This window comes from Takifugu rubripes, chromosome 20 (genome assembly GCF_901000725.2).
Source record: "Takifugu rubripes chromosome 20, fTakRub1.2, whole genome shotgun sequence".
Taxonomy (NCBI): Eukaryota; Metazoa; Chordata; class Actinopteri; order Tetraodontiformes; family Tetraodontidae; genus Takifugu; species Takifugu rubripes.
Window position 1 is genome coordinate 11,967,930 of NC_042304.1, and position 17,788 is coordinate 11,985,717.

The following is a 17,788-nucleotide window of genomic DNA, read 5'->3' on the forward strand; positions in this document are numbered from 1 at the left end:
TAGCAAAAAAACATGACCAGGTGCTCCTACGAGCCAAGCTCAGCTCATCTGGGCGGCCTGAGGAGGGAAGTAAGGACACAACGGGATACGTTTGTCACGAAGCCAGAGGGCCACGACGCTAACGCGCTAATGGAGCCGTCCACCGACGAACGCAGAGCACCTGTGCGCCTCGATACTCGCCGCTCCGACCAACAGCGCTCAACGTTAGCAAAGCTCACAGGGAGGACCATTTTCAGACAACATTTCTTTAATACAAAGTTAACATATCTACATACACAGTGGCTTTCAACCAATCATTGTTTCAGTTAGAAGTAACAGTTTGAAAGTGACGGCTCTCGGCTCTCATACAAAGGAAACACCGTTCAGCTGAGGCCTTTTCTGTCCGTGTTCTCTAGATGCTTTATTTTTCCGGATGCTATATTTCCTCCCCCTTCCCAGATATTCCTGTGATGTTGGCAGCTGTTTTCAAAAGTCTTTACATGGAGTCAGAACGGGTCAACGCACTGCACAAGCGTCCAAAGACTTCCACGGATACACTGTTGGCGTTCGCCAGTCTTTCCGAGTCCCAGAGGGCTTCAGGCCGCAGGCGACCCTCGCGAAATTCGTCGGGAGGCATCCGCTCGGAGGCCATGTGCCCGACACGGGGACCTTTTTGGTCGTCTTCTTCCTCCCTCGGTTGCGCCGCACCTGCTCCCGAATTCTCTCCGGCCCCGGGATGAGCGAGGACACCAAATGAAAATAAAATGCAGTGGACAGAAAATAAATCAACACAGGTCGCAAATTTATGACCTTCGCTGCCGCCATGTTTATCAGATCAGCTGGAATATTTTTGGCCGACGCCTCAGAATTCCAGGCAACCTTGGAGCTTCTGGGAAGATGTGGTTAGGGTTAGGCGTCCAGTTATCCGCCAGTCCTTAAACGCCTCACACTGTGGTGCTTTGATGGTGCGAAAAAACAAAGTCCCCAGTTTTTTAGACCTTCCCGTCATTCTGCGAATAAAAAACTCAACAGGATGTTGAAATCAAGACTGATCAATGAACTGAACCGTTATGTGAAGATTTTAAAAAGAAAGCAAAAAGAACTGGAAGGGAGTGAACAGAAAACAGGCTTCACATACGGCAAAGGGGGGAGAAATACGAGCCGAAACCTCCACGTCTGGAAATTTGATCACACGGAAACTAATTTGATCTTGAGGGTCAAATGATACAAATACATATAATCTGGATATTGGTTTATTTACAGGTATAGTCTTGATCATAGTGGATACCTAACCAAGGAATAATAAAAAAAAAGACCACATTGCCTCTGAAAAGAAATGTTAAAAAAAGGAAAAAGCGGCATCATTTCTTAAAAACTCTGAGAGACGTCGGCTGTACATGATCATTGAGTACGTAAAGGAGGGGCACAGAGAGCAAATTAAAACATGATTAGATACTTTTGAGTTCTTCTGTTTTTTTTAAAAAAGGAACACTACCGTCTAAAAATGATAACGAAGAACGTCAAAGATTAAAAATGGCATCTCCTCATCGGCACAGGGTGGATCTGAAAAAGACACATTTCAGCCTTAACGCTGATGTGGACTCACAAAACTGAAGAAAAAAGCCAACAACACGCAAGAAAAAGGACTGACCACATTATCAAATATGAGAACTGGCTCATATAGAAAAGAAAAGGTAGAAAAGAAAAAAAAGATGAGGAGAACAAAAAACTAGTATTAATACTAAATGTCTGGATATAATATATTTATATTCTCATTTAAATATATATGACTGTGTGAGTGTGCAGTATATATGAGCCCATACATGCACACTGACCCAGACATGTTATTTTGAACATTTCTACAGTGAAAAAATAGAATGTATTTCAACATAATATGAACAAATAAGCATTTGTCTTTTACTGCTAAGCTTTTAAAAATGTGAAACGACATCTCTGTTAAAAAAACAAACAAATAAAAAGGAAAACGATGTAAATGCAAATTAAGTCGTCGTAATACAACATTGATGATCTCGTTACCGTAACAATAAGGCTTTTCTGGAAATAAGAAAAGAGGACACACAGTTCTGTCCATCGCTCTGGTTTTAGCGCACGTGCACGCTCCGTGCGCTCCTCTAGACCAAAAATCCAAACCCGGTGACATCAGAGCCTTGATGTTCCTGCTCTTTCTCCACATTAGTGCATCGCATCCACTCGATACGCCTTCTTAAGAGCCTTTATTTCAAGTTTTTCCTTTTAAATCTGGAGATGCTAACGTTAGCGTACCATAAATGGGACTCTCCCGCCGCCTGAGCTGGCAGTCGAGGTCCGACATGGCCGCCTGGTCCGGCTGTGGCATCCGCACAAAACGGAGGACGAAGAAAACCCAAAGCAACTACTGGTTTATCCAACTGTTACAAAACACACACGCACAGTGGAACTAAAGGCCTTTTTTTTGTTTTTTTTCCCCAACCACATGGATGCACAGCTTTTACTCCAGGACTCTTCGCCAGTCACGCTTTAGTGTCATTTGCAAATAAATAGATGATCCGATAGGAGGTTGGAAATAAACGGAGAGGCGGTAAAGACCCATGTGTATCGGTGTTGTTCCCCCCCGGACGCGGGCGGGTTAGCGGGACAGGCGTCGGACTTCTTTCCTCTGGAGAGTAGCATGTACAGCACACACGAGATAAGCAGCATGTTTAGTTTTGACAGAAAATAGACTTCAGAAAAGAAAAATTAAGGTTGATAATTCCTCATGGGATTAAAAAAAAAGAGTCCAAAGTGATGCGAATGAGCGTTGGTCACTGCCCGGACTCCATCCTGGCTCGGCTGTCAGGTTTGTCTCCAAGCTTCTCGTCCACCGGTCTCGTCGGAGAGACGGCGGCACCGACGCCCCACGATGCGAAGGTCCGAAAGAGAGAGGGGGGGTGATTGTAAAAAGTCACGGGTTTGATAGTTCTGAAGAATCGGCCTCATCTTCTCTCGACAGCCGAGGCTTTCTTGGGTTTCTCAGGCGACGGACAGAAACCTCCCGGAGTACCTCAGGGGTCCATTCTGGGACTTTTCCACATTTGTAGTTTGTAGTTTTTTTTTTTTTAGCTATATGCTGCTCATTTCTGCTTCATGGAGTCATTTGACATTTACGTGAGTAATCAGACTGAAGTTTCCACGTGAATCAGGCGTGTTTGATGACAGATGGTGGCGGTTTCAGAGGATTTTCTCCTTTTCTTTTACCAAATTTTGGACAACCTCCCTCTGGATACTAATTCAAATGGAAATTCCCTTTTCACTTGCAGGCATATGAGAAAAGAAAGCCCCCCCCCATCTTGGCTACATCCGTTTTTTTTTTGCTGCTGTCACGAACTCTTTCTTGTTGCTGTCGTACCGCGATAAAATATCTGGAGAAACGTCCACAAATGTTTACAATGTCCTCCACTTTGAAACACTTGAGGTGAGGTAAGCAGTCTGACGTTTGATCGATTCCACAGCTTGAGCCACAGCGTCAGGAGGATGGGCCCCCCCCCCCCCCCTCGCCTCCCACCCACAGGGGAGGGGGTCTCTAGGTCGAATCGGAACTACTCTACACCGGTTTTCCTGGCGTCTGGAAATCTACGATAGGATCCTGGTTTGGATTAGCCATGGCGTCGTTGTCGTCTGCAGTCGTTGGTTAAAATTTTTAAAGTTTCTATGGCTCAGGAGACTGTTGGGGGAGGGGGGGGGGACTCGGGAGGGGGTGGGGGGGGATGATGGCTTTTTTTTTGTTTTTTTACTCTTTTTACGTTGCATAGTGATCAAAGCTTCCTAAATACTCCAGAGCCGCGTGATAGCAGAATTGGTACTCATCCTGTAAGAAAGGAGCAGGAGACAAATGCATCAGAATAGAATCTGGGCTTTAGTGACAAATCTGAGGGGTCGTCTGGTTAAAACTAATTAACCGGTGACCGTGTCCTCGCTACGACAGGAGAGATAAGTCAGCGTTTCCTGGTGCTAACGGGCTACGCTAACGCTAACTGAAAACCGATAGGTGACCTCTGACCTCAGTCTGGACCATGGCCGGCCTCTGTGTCCGCAGCATCTTCACGGTCTGGAAGATATCGACCACGCCTTCGTAGCGCATTCGCTCCAGGACGATGCTGAGGGTGATGAAGACTCCGGTCCTCCCCACGCCGGCGCTGCAAACACACGGCCAGACGGCGGTTAAAGGTCCGACCCGGGACAGTTTGGAGGCTCGTAGCGGCGAAGAGCGCAGGACAGAAGCTGTCCTCGACCCCTCCCTGACCCCTCACTGCAGCGCCTGTCCCGTGCGTCCACGGGGGGACGTCCTGTCCAGAGGTCCCTCGTTGACGCTGTATTTACACGTTAACTTCAACAACGTTCATATTTCAGTGTGTATGTTTGTTCAGGGCTGCTGCACAAACATAAACAGCCTGGTTCCAGCACACCCGGAGGACGACTATAGCAATCAAGAACCGTCTTGAGTTTATTAAACAATAAAAAGAATGTTTATGTTTATTGTTTTCATTTTCTGACGCCAAAGTGTTGAGTCTTTGTGGAGCTCCTGATGCTCCTGCAGCGCTGGGACGCAGTCGGTGTGGGGAGGACGCACGTGAGCCACACTCGCTCATGAACGGCCCGGCCCCTCCCATTAAGCCCCTCCCACGTGCGGAGTAAATTCGGCCCGCCGCTCCACAAACGTGGGCGAGTCTTAACTCCGCTCCTGAAATACTCGAGAGCTGCCTCTCTAAGCCGCTTTGCCGCGGAGCGACTTCCACTTCACCGACGGAACAATAATTGATATGACAAGCCAGTTATTTGCGGTCCTTTCGGCCCCCAGTGGCGTTTCGTTGAGTGAGGAGCGGAACGCGGCGGCTGCTGGTCGGCATCGGAACGTGGGCACCTCCGAAGTTCTCATCTGTCGGCAGATGAAACCATGATTGGGATGGGGGGGGGGGGGGGGGGGGGGGGATGAACGGCTGTAATTAAATTACTTCGAACACAGAAGTTATTAAGCCTAATCAGGCAGAACACGAGACAACGGCCGACAACCAAACCCCGGCCCACCCGGAGCCTCCGCCACGCGGACTCTCAACAGAGCGCCGGCGCCGCCCTCTCCCTCCGCCAAGATCGACTCCGAGCGTCTGAGGAGACCGAGAGGATTTGGTGTCCCCGTTCACAGGAAGTAATCAGGCAATTAATGACCAAAAGCATGTGGGTCCTTTAGATAGAGGCTGAGGAAGAGGAGCAGGAGGAGGAGAGGATGAGGAGGATGAGGATGAGGATGAGAGGAGGATGAGGAGAGGCTGAGGAAGAAGAGGAGGAGGAGAGGATTAGGTGGAGGAGGGGATGAGGAGGAGGAGGAGGAGAGGAGGATGAGGGGGAGGAGAGGAGGAGGAGGAGAGGAGGATGAGGATGAGAGGAGGATGAGGAGGAGAGGCTGAGGAAGAGGAGACGGAGGAGAGGATTAGGGGGAGGAGGGGATGAGGAGGAGGGGATGAGGAGGAGGAGGAGAGGAGGATGAGGGGGAAGAGAGGAGGAGAGGAGGATGAGGATGAGGAGGAGAGGCTGAGGAAGAGGAGGTGGAGGAGAGGATGAGGGGAGGAGGAGGAGAGGATGATGAGGGGGAGGAGGGGATGAGGAGGAGAGGATGAGGAAGAGAGGATGATGAGGAGGAGAGGCTGAGGAAGAGGAGGAGGAGAGGAGGAGGAGGAGAGGATGAGGAAGAGAGGATGATGAGGAGGCGAGGCTGGAAGGAGGGAGAGAAGGAAAGAGGATTAAGAAAGAGCAGAAAGGCAGGAGGGTGAAAGAAGAGGGAGATGATGAGAGGATTGTCAGAAACTATTTCAAGAAGACGAGCGTTCCTCGCTAATGTGTGTGTGGCCGCTGCTGCTCGCCCACCTGCCCCCCCCCAGCGCTCCGTTAACGCAGCACATCTTCCCCTCCTGCTCTGCTCCAGAATCAAACAAACCCATCCAGGCATTCATCCGCCGAACACGTCGGCGCTACATCGGCGACCTCATCGCTCACGCCAGTCTGGTGACTCCTCTTAAAACAAGAAATCATTTAACGGCGACAGCTCCCCCTGCCCCCGCCACAGCGAACTTGTGGAGAGGGAGAATAATTCAGTCTCATTGGAGCTTCCCTGACACCACTTAGAACTCCCCGGGGCCCGTCGGACGGGCGCTGACATCATCCTTTAAAGACAAGGAGGTGACGTTAGGTTTGATGATGTCATGGGGCAGAAAAAGAGACTCATTCTGCAAGAAAAGACCAGAGGAAACAGATGAAGCGGAGACAAAGCCAAGGAAATTTCTGCCCGTTTCTTTACGGCGTGGAGCCAAGGCGCCGCCGCCCAGCAAAGATGCTCGTCAGGAGCCACTCAGTGACTACTGGGCGGGGGGGGGGCAAGGATAAGCTACGACCTCAGTGGTGACCACAACCAAATGGTTTCCCTCTGCCCAGCACATCCCGTTAATGACGAAGGTTACCTTGGAAGCTACATCAGTTCTGATGAAAAATGCATGGCGTCGCCGTCGTAAAAAGCGGCGAGAATGGCCGGATCGTTTCGCCGGGCTCCTCTTTACAAATGCCACGGCACATCTCGGCCTTATCAATTATGGAGGAGAGGTGCCCGCGGAGGTGCGGGGCTAGCGCGCCGCCATGGCGGAGCGGGCGAGGAGGGATGGGATCGAGCCTGATGAGGCCGTTACAGCTGCGCCGCAGGAGATGCAGCGCCGCAAGACATTAAGCACCGCGAGAGGCGATTCAATCTTAAAGCCTTTAAAGGAAGCGCCGCCTCAGCCCGGAATGCTGCCATAGAGGGAACATTCCCAGAGCTCCTATTGGCTGTCTTTAACTGAGAAGATTACCTGCAGTGGACGGAGATGGGTCCGTCCTGTCCAAACTGCTCCTTGGTTTTATGCACCTGGCCGATGAAGTCGATGAATCCCTCCCCAGACTTGGGAACGCCCTGCTCCGGCCAATCCGTGAACTGGAACTGTCGGACCGTCCTGGACTGGCCGTCCTGCAAACACGGAGGATGAGGATCAGGGAAACAGGGAAAATAGGAAGCACGTGACATCTATCAGGCGTGCCGGCGCGTTGAGGTGCGCTCAGAGCAGGCGCTCCCAGTTAAAGCTAATCGATAGCACGTCAGCCGTCACACGCGTCTTCCTCGCCGCGGCGAATAGGATGATCCCGCCCTGTGATCGATGCGCTGGCCTGATGGAGGATCGGAGCCGTGCAGTTAAGACGTGAACAGAAAATAAGGAAAAAAAAGGCCACAGGGTGACGTGCTAATGCTGAAAATGTCAGCTTGGACTTGACGCTGTAATCTTGTTTTATTGCTCCTCGTGTGAGTTTACATCTTGATAAGAGGCCAGCGAGCAAACTGGGATGTTTATCCCGCTGCATGCTGGTCCCAAAAGTTGAGCTATTTTAGCGCACGGACGCGCGAGTTGGTAAAATCCACGTCTATCCTGCTCCAGCTTGTTTTTTTAGCGATAAAAATCAGTAAATATTGGGAGCAAATATAAACAGGCTTAGTAATATATGCAGAAACAACAAAATGCGCCACTTTAATCCCCTTAAACGGTTGCAAACATGGTTAAATCTTCCATACTGAAGGCCCCAAATATGGAATTACGCTATTTGCCAATGCTTCGACATAACAACAGCTTAAAATCTGATTGTCACAGCGTCCCGCCTTCTTATTCATCCATGCTAATGATTTCTCATGTCAACAATTCCTGCTACGAGCTGCAACAATGGACGCACCACGAATGCAGCTATTGTACGCGGCGATATAAATAAACCGCCTATTGAATCCTTGTGTTCTGAATGTTAAATCCCACTGTTCCGCATGCTGACGCGCGCCGCGTCGCTATCGTAGCCGCTGCTAATGGCGGCGCACCTCCAGCACGCTGCCAAGATGCATTCAGGTACATTTGTTGTACTTGACAAACGGCGATTTGGATAAGCTGCTTGTCTCCTCGCTTCTCTTATGGTGCGTCGCGCATTTTCTGCCTTTGTTTTTCATCATGAAAATGGTTTCTTGGGGGAGGGGGGAGAGGGGGATTACAACGAGAACACAATAAGGAATATGGACAGAAGAAAGAGTAGTGTGGCGCCAGGACAGGGGTAATTTACACGTACGACCCAAGGGCCCGCCCGGCGTGTCCAATTGGGCGATTAAACACGCGACCGCTTCGATAGATTTGAGCGCCGAGGAGCAGCAGCGTTGCTGCTAAATCACAGCGGCACAAAACGCACTTTCATGATCAGAGGCAGGAGAACGACACGCACTTTTATCATTTAGGGAACGGACGCGAGGTTCGAGTGGTGTCGGGTGGCGTGGGCGGAGCCTGGCCACGCGCGAGCTGATGATTCGCTGACAGTCATCACCTGCGGCGTCCCGTGGTTGAGAGAGCGAGAGAGAGAGAGAGAGAGAGAGAGAGAGAGAGAGAGAGAGAGAGAGAGAGAGAGAGAGGGAGCGCTCGTTTTCTCCTTTGTTGCTGAATTTATGGACCGCTTTGTTGTAGGACGCTATGATGTCATGCTACTTTGCAGCTGTTGGCTAATGAAGCACCAGCCAGCACTGAGACGCCCCCCCCCCCATCCACCCCCCCGACCTCGGGATGACAAAATGAAGCTGTGAGGTGCAGCCTGCGTTCAAGACCCCTAACGGTCCGATTCGTTTGGACCGATCCTCTTACCCTGGCGTCTGTGACCTTGAACTCTCGCAGGATGTACTGGGGCATGTTGTACTCCGCCATGGGGTCCACCACGAAGTACTGGTACCTGGCAGAACGCTCCGCGGGCCAGTACTGGTGACACTTTTCCTTTGGGAGCAAATAAAAACCAATGATCGACTTTAGAGGCGAGGCAGGATTTGACCCGGCTCCGTCCTGCAGGATCTCCTACCCGTCCCATTTCTCTCAGTTTGGTCAGCATGACCACGATGGTGGAGTTGTTCTCCCACAGCATCCTCCAGAAGTCCTCCGTAGTCTCAGCCAGAGGGCCCTGTGTCGCAATGTAGGCCTTCTGTTGCCTTGAGAAGGAAAAAGGATGAGAGAAATCATCACGCTTGTACACCGACTGATTCCACTTCCTGTTTCGACCTCAGGAACAGAAACCGCCATTTTCTTTGTCTGCATCTTCTCTTCTTACCTGTATCCGTCGATGAAGCTGGCGTTGATGTAATCGGATCCCTCCAGGCCTCTGATTGGCTGCAGGCAGACGCGGGTGGTCTCGTAGGGCATGATGTTGACCAACCGGTTCTTGAACTTGTTGCAGGGGAGGTTGGCGCTGATGAAGCGAGACGTGTGGGCTTTGGAGTTGGCCAAACGCTGGAAGAGACGGGGGAAAGGACGTCAGCGCGGAAGAGCGGGGATTTATTTAGGAATCCATCCTGCTGACGGAAAACTGCCCACTGCAGCGTCCGACCAGGCTGAGCTCCGCGATAACGGGGAAGGTCGGCGAATTCAGCACGCGCTAACGTTAGCATCTTAGCTTTTTTGCTAAAGATGGAATATAAAACAAGTCGAGAAAAAAAAACAAGATGCAGAAGGGGAAGAAAGAGGGTGTTGATGCCGGGGAGGATGATGAAAGGAGAGACCGGAGGGAGGGAGGGTTGAGAAACAGATCAGGAGAGGAGTGTGTAAATAAGTGAAGAAGTGCAATTATCCTCTGGTGCAGCGTGTGAGGTCCTGGAGGGCCGAGGATGAAGATGGAAAATAACCCTGGCTAACAGTCGGGCCGGATCCCACGTGCACGGCGCAGAAAAGATGCCTGAAAGTGGGTCAGTGGACCCCGAAATCAACGCCAACCGTCATCGCCTCGTCCTCACCAGGACCTCGGTGGGAGTTTTCCTGTCACGTGACACCCGCCAACGAGTCGACCGCGTGGAAACGCTTTAATCAGGCAATGTTTGGACGGAGAGAACCACAAGTGCAAGTGGGGGGGGGGGGCAACAATGGAGGCAGATTTATAGAAATGTGTTACTGCCACAACCTGAATCTCCCACCGCAGCCTAATTACCCCGGAGTTCAGGCGACGAGCGAGGAGCTTATCCAACTTTCCCTCCCCTCCTCCCCCCGTGCTTCACAAAGACACCTGGACTGGAGGTGGCCTGGCAGCGCTGGGGGAGGCGAATACCGCAGAGGTTGTGGGGGGGGGGGGGGCGTCCAAATGGGGTAGAGAAGCATGCTGGGTATTCTCAGGGCCGTTCCCATTTGTAGCTACAAGATGCGTTTCCCAGCGTGAAACATGCGTCACGACTACAGGGGGAATCATGTTTGGCCACAGCACAGCTGGCTGGAGAAATTCCATTGTCTTAATCCTAAACTCCGTGACGGTTGCGCTTCTCTTTGGGATAACAATGCAGCCGCCTGACAATTATGTTTGTGGTAATTAACCAGGTCGTTCCTGGCACGCTCGCCTTATTGTTGGGATTCTGCTGATTTCTCAACCCTCCCCTTTAATATTTGAGGTCCCAGCAGCCCCGCCGCTCCCGTTCCAGCTCGTGTTTTGATTAGCATACGCTGTGTTCAACAAATCTTCCTGCTTCAGTCTGACAACTTCACCCTGACTCCCGCTTCATCTTCCCTCTTGTTAATCCCTCCGGCCACGGTTTCACACCCAAGAATCACAACCCCCCCCCCCAGCTTCGGCCCACTCAGCGCCTCAGTTAGCTGTGCTCATTAGAGACGCTTTGCCCCCGCCCCCTGCCCCACCTGCCCCACGCCTCCATTTGTCATCATCAAGCTTTAATTACCCGCTCCTCCATCATTCCTCACCCACAGCTCCCTCTTCTCTCCCAGCTTTCATGCGGTGCAGCGTGGATGTTATTAATCCCCATTTGAGTCCTGACGCCAGCTCAGCAGTATCCCAGCGTGACGGTGGCGGAGATTACATCACTGGCGGGTGGCGGCGAGTGGAATCTCTGGAAATCTACTCTCATCTACGCTCTTTTTTAAAGATGGCTGGAGAAATGGTTCGGAACCAAGGCATGGAAACAACTTTTCCTAATCTGCGATTACAGATCAAAGGTCGGCTGTGGAACCGGGAACCAGGCTCGCCGCCTGCACCCGGTAAACTAGCCGAGTCTAAGAAATTGGATTTGCATCTTAAATATCTTCGGGGAACAGAATTTAAAAGGCTTACAGTCGTCCAGGACAAGGTGACTGAACTCACAAGGCGTAAACAATAAACTGCTTAAGTTAGCATTGTTGTGATTGAAGCCCCGAGAGAGACGTTAATGAGTCGCCGTGTGAACATTCCTGCCCTCTGTGGCCTCATTTGCACGCATTCTCCAAATTCTCTGCGTTTCAAGTCGGCCTAAACCGCAGCCACTGAAATTTCTACCTGCGTAGAAAGAGTAGGCCGTTTTCATTCATAAGAAAGGCTAAAGTTAGGTTGGCAGTGAGCATGAGGCTAACGGGAGACAAAAATAAAATGCTAAGCTAATGGCGCCTGTTAGAAATCAGAGGCAGCAGCCGTGTTTTCCTCAGAACTTGGGAAATGTCTTCTACTTGACCACTTTTATGGCTGTTTTTACATCCCGAAGCACCGCAATCAAGCGTGAAAACTTCCCCATCACACTTTTATGACGCGATACTTTCAAATGTGCATAAAAAAATGGGTGATAAAAGCTGGGCTAAGAGCGTAACATTCATAAAACTCCCTGGGAAAAAAAAAAGAAAACAGACTAAATGGGATCCCTGCTTAGCTACCTTAAACTCGAGCTCCATGCCGGTGACGTGCTCGCCGCTCTCCACCTGGGCCAGCTTCTGGATGTACGAGTACAGGCTCCTCGCCGCCACCTCCGTGTTGCCGCAGGCCACCGCCTCCAGCAGCGCGTCGTGGATGAAGCTGTACTGGTCCTCGGTCTGCACCATGTAGTTCCGCTGGGAGCGCATGAGCGTCACGTGGCCGTAAATGTCCACCGTCTTCTCGTGCTTGATGCGCTCCAGCATGGCGTCGATGACGATGAAGCAGCCCGTCCTTCCGACTCCGGCGCTGCAGAGAGAGAGAGAGAGAGAGAGAGAGAGAGAGAGAGAGAGAGAGAGAGAGAGAGAGAGAGAGAGAGAGAGAGAGAGAGAGAGAGAGAGAGAGAGAGAGAGAGAGAGAGAGAGAGAGAGAGAGAGAGAGAGAGAGAGAGAGAGAGAGAGAGAGAGAGAGAGAGAGAGAGAGAGAGAGAGAGAGAGAGAGAGAGAGAGAGAGAGAGAGAGAGAGAGAGAGAGAGCATGAACTATTATTGTGCTGTGCTGGCGGTTGTGTTGTAGGCAGTGAAACACGCTTTTCCCCTGATTCCTGAGGAATTTTCAGCCTCCCATTTTAAATAATTGAGTAGCGGCAGGAAAGGGAGTCGTCGGGAACACGGAGACAAACAACAGCGACGACAACAAAGGAGCGACGGAGAGACAAGCCGTCAAATTTCAGTTGTCCTGAAGAGGACGGTTTCAATGTCTGCGAGACGTCGCCGAAACCTCGCTGGTAAAAGGGGAAACGGAAGAGAGAGGAAAAAGAGATGGGAAGAAAAGGAGACGGAGGCGGGGAGGAAGACGACCGTCCAATCAGGAAGACGACCCGTCCCCGACCGGGATCAAAGGGTGTCCGACCTGCAGTGAGCGATGATGGGACCGGCGTCCGGAGGGTTGCAGGTCTTCACCCGACGCAGGAAGGCCAGGAAGGGGGTCGGGTACTCGGGAACGCCGTGGTCAGGCCACGCCGTGAACTGGAACTGGCGAACTTCCCGCTTCTCGCTCGAGCCGTTCTGAAGGAAAGAGGCAGGAGTGAGTGAGCTGGTGCGCCTGAGGAGGAGAAGAGCTGCGGCGGCCGTTCCCAGCAGGAACGCCAAGTTTCCCTCTCAGGACGGAACAAAAGCATCAAACAAATAAACACATAAATAAACGGCTGATAGATAAATGCAATAAATGTTGGGATTCTGTGAAATTCTGACCTTTTACCACAAACTCCTGCTTATTAATCAAGTCCGTGTTCGTGTTTACTTTAGCTGGGGTGGTAATAACATGTGTAATAACGTGTGTAATAACAATAACATCGCTGCTACCTTTCAAGCTCATCGCCGCTTTCTGTAATGGAAGAAAACCCGGCTTATTTGGGAAAAAATAGGGAGAGTTTGGAACTTCACATGCAGTTCTGGGCGCAGCTTCGGAACAGGGCGGCCAGTTTCTCCGGTTTTCTCCGGTTTTCTCCGGCGCTTCAGATGAAGCGGTTATAACACGCGGCGTTAAGAGGCGACGCCCTGCCCCCGGTCTGAGACCTTCGTACCGTACGGAGACGAGCGGTCAGCTCCCACCTCAAACTCAACCCTCCGCGCATCCACGACAGAAGCCGGGATCCGGAGGACGGGAGGAGAGGAGACTAAAATCCCTCCTGCATCTTCACCCCCCCCACAAGAGCCTCTAATGGAGGCACTGTTTGCATTTCAATGCAGGGTTTCTGCTTCCCTGACAGAGATTTTCTTTCCTCGCTGAATAAATGAATAAATGAACGTGGTAATTAAAAGCAAACTGACCTAAATCTTATTTTCCTTTACTTTATTTTCCCTGTTTCTGCAGATGGGGCCGGCTTTGGGAATTTAGAGGCTCTTCTCCCTCCCCCCTCCCTCCATCCATCAACAGGAACTGCAGGAACCTTCTGACACGCTCTCGTGCACGCCTCCTGCAACGTGCACCCCTTGACAGCAGCACTTCTCGCCACCGCGGGTCAGCTGACCCGAGAGCCTCACGTCCGTGTGATCGCCGGCGTGTTCATCAGGCCTGCGACGCTTTAGCTAACAGCTAACTGCAGTGGAGCAGAAGTGAATTCTCATCATAGCCTGCATCTGCCTCCGCCTGTGCGTGTGTGTGTGTGTGTGTGTGTGTGTGAGACTTGTCCAATTATGTATATTGGGTTTCGCGTCTCCTCACTTTACTTAAGTGCTCCAATTTGGCAGATGCACATAAACAGATGATCTACTGAGCCGCGCGGCGGACTGGAAGGACAATGACGATAAAAGCTTTCATGTTTAAGTAAAAACTAGATTAATTTGATCGCTGCAGGGCCAACAGTTTATCCCATTTTGCCTGGATTTCCTTGGTGCATCCATTTCCTAGTTACTTTTCCTCCCATTTGTGACCGAACGGGATAATGAGGCTGATTCTGGCTGCAGAGAGCAGCCGTGTGGGTGGGGGCAGAGCGGAGCTCCTCTCACCTTGTGCAGGGAGAAGGTGCGCACGCAGAACGTGGCCAGTTCGATGGTGTCCAGCAGGGTCACTTGGGTCATGCCGTATGTTTCTGTGCCCCGGCTGGGCCAGTACTGGTCACACTTGATCTGGAGGGTTGGACAGAGGGCATCGGTTAGCGTCAGTAGAGAAACGTGTGATCGTACAGATGCTGGTAATCCGTAAAGAAATACAGAGAGAATCAGTTTGCAATTAACGCTTTATTAATTAAAATGAAAGCCCATTTGGCGTAAAGGGGCCAGGGCTTGGTGTAATCCCACTTATCCACCATTTTATCCAGCTGTTCTACAGAACACCTTGAAAAAGCCATCCTGGGCTCACTCCAGCCCCCCCACCAACTCCACCCCACCCCTCGGCGCCATCCCACTCAAGATTGATACAATATGGGATGTGATGCCAGTGGACATCAGATGAAATGTGATGGCCGGGGAGGGAGAGACGCCTCACCCCGGATTCCTCTCCCATTTCCTGCTGAGGCGGCCAACTCGGACCACCCACCAGTCCTGATTGCGTTTGACAGGAGGGGGACGGAGGATCGGTAAAGAACTGAACAGGGACGGAGGGACGCGAAATGAGTGCAGGCGCCCGGTGTGTGTGAGAGAGAGAGAAACATGGTAGCGTCGCTTTCTGACCCGTCGGCTTTGTGGTCACTGCCGGACACATTTATCAAAAAAAACCCCAAAAACGACACCTTCCCGTGTGTTTGGAATCCTCATCCACTCACACGATCAGGAAAACTGGTGGGAACATAAATAAGTGTGTGATAAGCAAACCTCTTGAGTGAACAGGAGTTTATTACCTACTGACTATGATTTTTAAACAACGCCCCCTACAGACAACAACCCGTTACTACATCAACGCTAAAACCACCTGTCCGGAAATTCCACTTATTTGTTATTTCCCAAAGTGCAGCGTGATGTTCTTTCAAGAAAATACATAAAAATAAAGCAGGAATGAAGAGCTCCGGCTATATAATATTAAGAACCTCATTCATGTATTTAAACTACCCAAAGACAGAAAAACAGTCTCCTTCTTCCTTTGTGAGAGTTTGCCAACGCTCTCTTTGCTCTTTATCCTCTAACTTCCTGCCTCAACAGATGGTTGTGGGAGGCACTGGTCACACATACAGAGGGGAAAAGAAAGAAAAAAATCTCAAGGCCCTCTGTTGCAGTTTAATTTTAGTTTCTGCCCTGTGAAGTGAAAGCGCGGCAGCTTGTGAGCTGGCGGCGCCGCGGGGAACGCGCAGCAGCGTGTGCACGTCACTGCAAATAAAGAACGTAAACGGAGCCCAAGCCGGCGAGGGTCCGTGCCGCGGTCGTGCCGACTCATCAGATGTGTTTTAAGGTTTAAAAGCGACCGTGCATACCCGTGATTTCTCCTCCAGCCGGGTCATCATGACGACGGTGGCGGAGCGCTGCTCCCAGACCATCCTCCAGAAGTCCCCGAACGTCTCCGGTAACGGACCCTGAGTGGCAATGTAGGCATTCTGCTTCCTGTAGCCGTCGATGTAGTTGGCGTTGATGTAGTCGCTACCGGTGATCCCTGGAAGAATGAAAAAAACCACGGAACTCCATCAATTTCCGCCATCTAATTCGCTTTCGCTCGGAACTTTCAATTTGAGGATTTTTTTGTCATTCCGGCGCTATTTGCACCATCTGGAGCTTCACACATGCTAACCTTGTTTTTCATTAAATGAAGATGGAAATACTCCAGCCCGTCTTTTGCAATGAGGCCTCACACGTCTTAGGTGCAAACTGGATGTGACAGAGGAAAATGCTGGAAATGCCCGGCGAGAGCTGGCCGGCGTTCCAAAAACGCCCCGGCTATTGTTCGGAACGCCGTTGCGCTTGTTTCGAATCGCTAATCTCAGAGCTGCTGCCTCTCTCCGCCTTCGTCAAACTGGTATCTTTCTTCACCAAACGCTTTGCCACATGCGCCCGCCTCGCTTTAGGCGGCATCTCGCACCTGATTCACCACCAACGAGGACGGGATGCAGCTGATAATGGGAAGGAGCGAGGAGGAGGCCGTGCACGGAGCCGGGAAATAGCTGGGCTGAACATGGAATCAGAGGATCCCAGAATGCTCCAACGCTAACAAGCACGTGGTTGACTGCAAGATTTCACCACGGAGCCGTCCCAGAGTTGAGGTGAAGACTGTTCTCAAGCTCGCTGGCGCCCCCCCCCCCCCCCAAAGAAAAAAGCCAAGGCTGTTGCGAGATCACAGCAGAATTTTAAGCAACTTTGAAGAACAGACGGGGGATCTGTGCCGACAGCCTTCCTGACAAATTAACGACGTCAGAGAAATAACAGAAGCAGTTCTTCCCTAATTCAGTGAGGACAATAACGAAGTAATGAGGAGATGGGAAGCCGTTCCGACCTGAACAAAGGGGAGAAAATGAACTAAAGGCTGGGACAAATATCATTAAACAGATACTACGTAGCTCAGGCCAACGGTGCTGCCTTGGCTTTCGTCCTAGCTAAATGAACAAAGGCGGCGTGCATGAACGCGTCTCCTGCTGCAACTAATGGCAAAAACCGCTGCAGTGTAAAATAGAAATTTCAGACTTGATTAATTTATGTATTTATGGATGAGGCCTTTTTCCGGGGGATCTTTTTTTCCCACCTTCCTCACCAGGGTTGTTGCAGCCTCAAATTGTTCTGAAACCCAAGCAGAGTCGCTTGGCTTCCGCGATGACGCAACACCAGAGCGATGTCAGTCGTGAAGGGTGAGTCCCTCTGACAACGTCCCTGGAGATTCCGGAGCGCGTGGAAGAGCGTGTGGACGATGAGCACCGAGGCCGTGGGCAGTTGGTGACAGCGAGGTGGGGGAACAAGCCCCCAACCTGGAATAATCGGACCCCCCCTGTTGTTTGCTGCTCCTCGGACACAGTCAATAATTTGTCCTGAATCTAAACATTGCTTCGTGTTCTCTGCCTTTGTTCCTCTCTGATTAAACACAAAGGGATGTTCCACTGCAGGAATTTCAACATTTACATTGATCGTTTGGAGAACGTCAGTGTTTGTCAGGGTTGTTGTGCACAGACGGACATTTGAGTGCAGCTTATTCTAAAACTGTTCGCTCTTTTGCCATTTTATGGATCAAATTCTTTAAATAAGACCGTCTCCGTCATACTGTTATAACCCATCCCTGTCTAGGCCAGTAGAGGGAGGTAGAGAGTCTTTCCAGTTCACATTCCTAATGACTTAAACTGGTTTATAATTATGGAAATTTCCCAAATGATCCATCAAGGCCCGAGCTCATATCTGAGGCGCGTGGGTCGGCCTTACCTTCGATGGGCGCCAGGATGACACGGGAGTGGTCGTAGGCGATGACGTTGGCGTAACGATTTTTGGGCTTGTTCACCTCCAGGTTGGAGTGTTCCCAGGTGAACTGCTGGCCCGGATCGATGGACTGATGAGGGCCCGAGGCGTGCCGGACATGCACAGAGTGACAGAGAGAGAGAGAGATGAGGAGAGGAGAGGAGAGGGAGAAATCAGGGGGGCAATAACAGCACGAGTTCCCTCGGAGGAACAGGAGAACACGGAACACGAAATCAGCCCAAC

At 51.0% G+C, this 17,788-nt stretch overlaps 1 protein-coding gene across 11 annotated transcripts in view; it reads right to left on the reverse strand.

The window, feature by feature from the left end:
• Positions 1 to 234: 234 nt before the first annotated feature.
• ptprsa (protein tyrosine phosphatase receptor type Sa) overlaps positions 235 to 17,788 on the reverse strand; it is a 152,370-nt gene continuing 134,816 nt past the window's right edge. For all 11 annotated transcript variants that reach the window (XM_029828670.1, XM_029828671.1, XM_029828674.1 and 8 more), the window contains 11 exons: positions 17,513 to 17,636; positions 15,592 to 15,767; positions 14,195 to 14,314; positions 12,597 to 12,751; positions 11,709 to 11,994; positions 9,145 to 9,323; positions 8,899 to 9,025; positions 8,691 to 8,816; positions 6,846 to 7,000; positions 4,016 to 4,151; positions 235 to 3,823 (listed from right to left, as the gene is read on the reverse strand). In XM_029828670.1, coding sequence (XP_029684530.1) covers positions 3,755 to 3,823; positions 4,016 to 4,151; positions 6,846 to 7,000; positions 8,691 to 8,816; positions 8,899 to 9,025; positions 9,145 to 9,323; positions 11,709 to 11,994; positions 12,597 to 12,751; positions 14,195 to 14,314; positions 15,592 to 15,767; positions 17,513 to 17,636 — 1,653 coding nt within the window. In that variant the 3' untranslated portion in view covers positions 235 to 3,754. The remainder of the gene's footprint in view (positions 3,824 to 4,015; positions 4,152 to 6,845; positions 7,001 to 8,690; positions 8,817 to 8,898; positions 9,026 to 9,144; positions 9,324 to 11,708; positions 11,995 to 12,596; positions 12,752 to 14,194; positions 14,315 to 15,591; positions 15,768 to 17,512; positions 17,637 to 17,788) is intronic.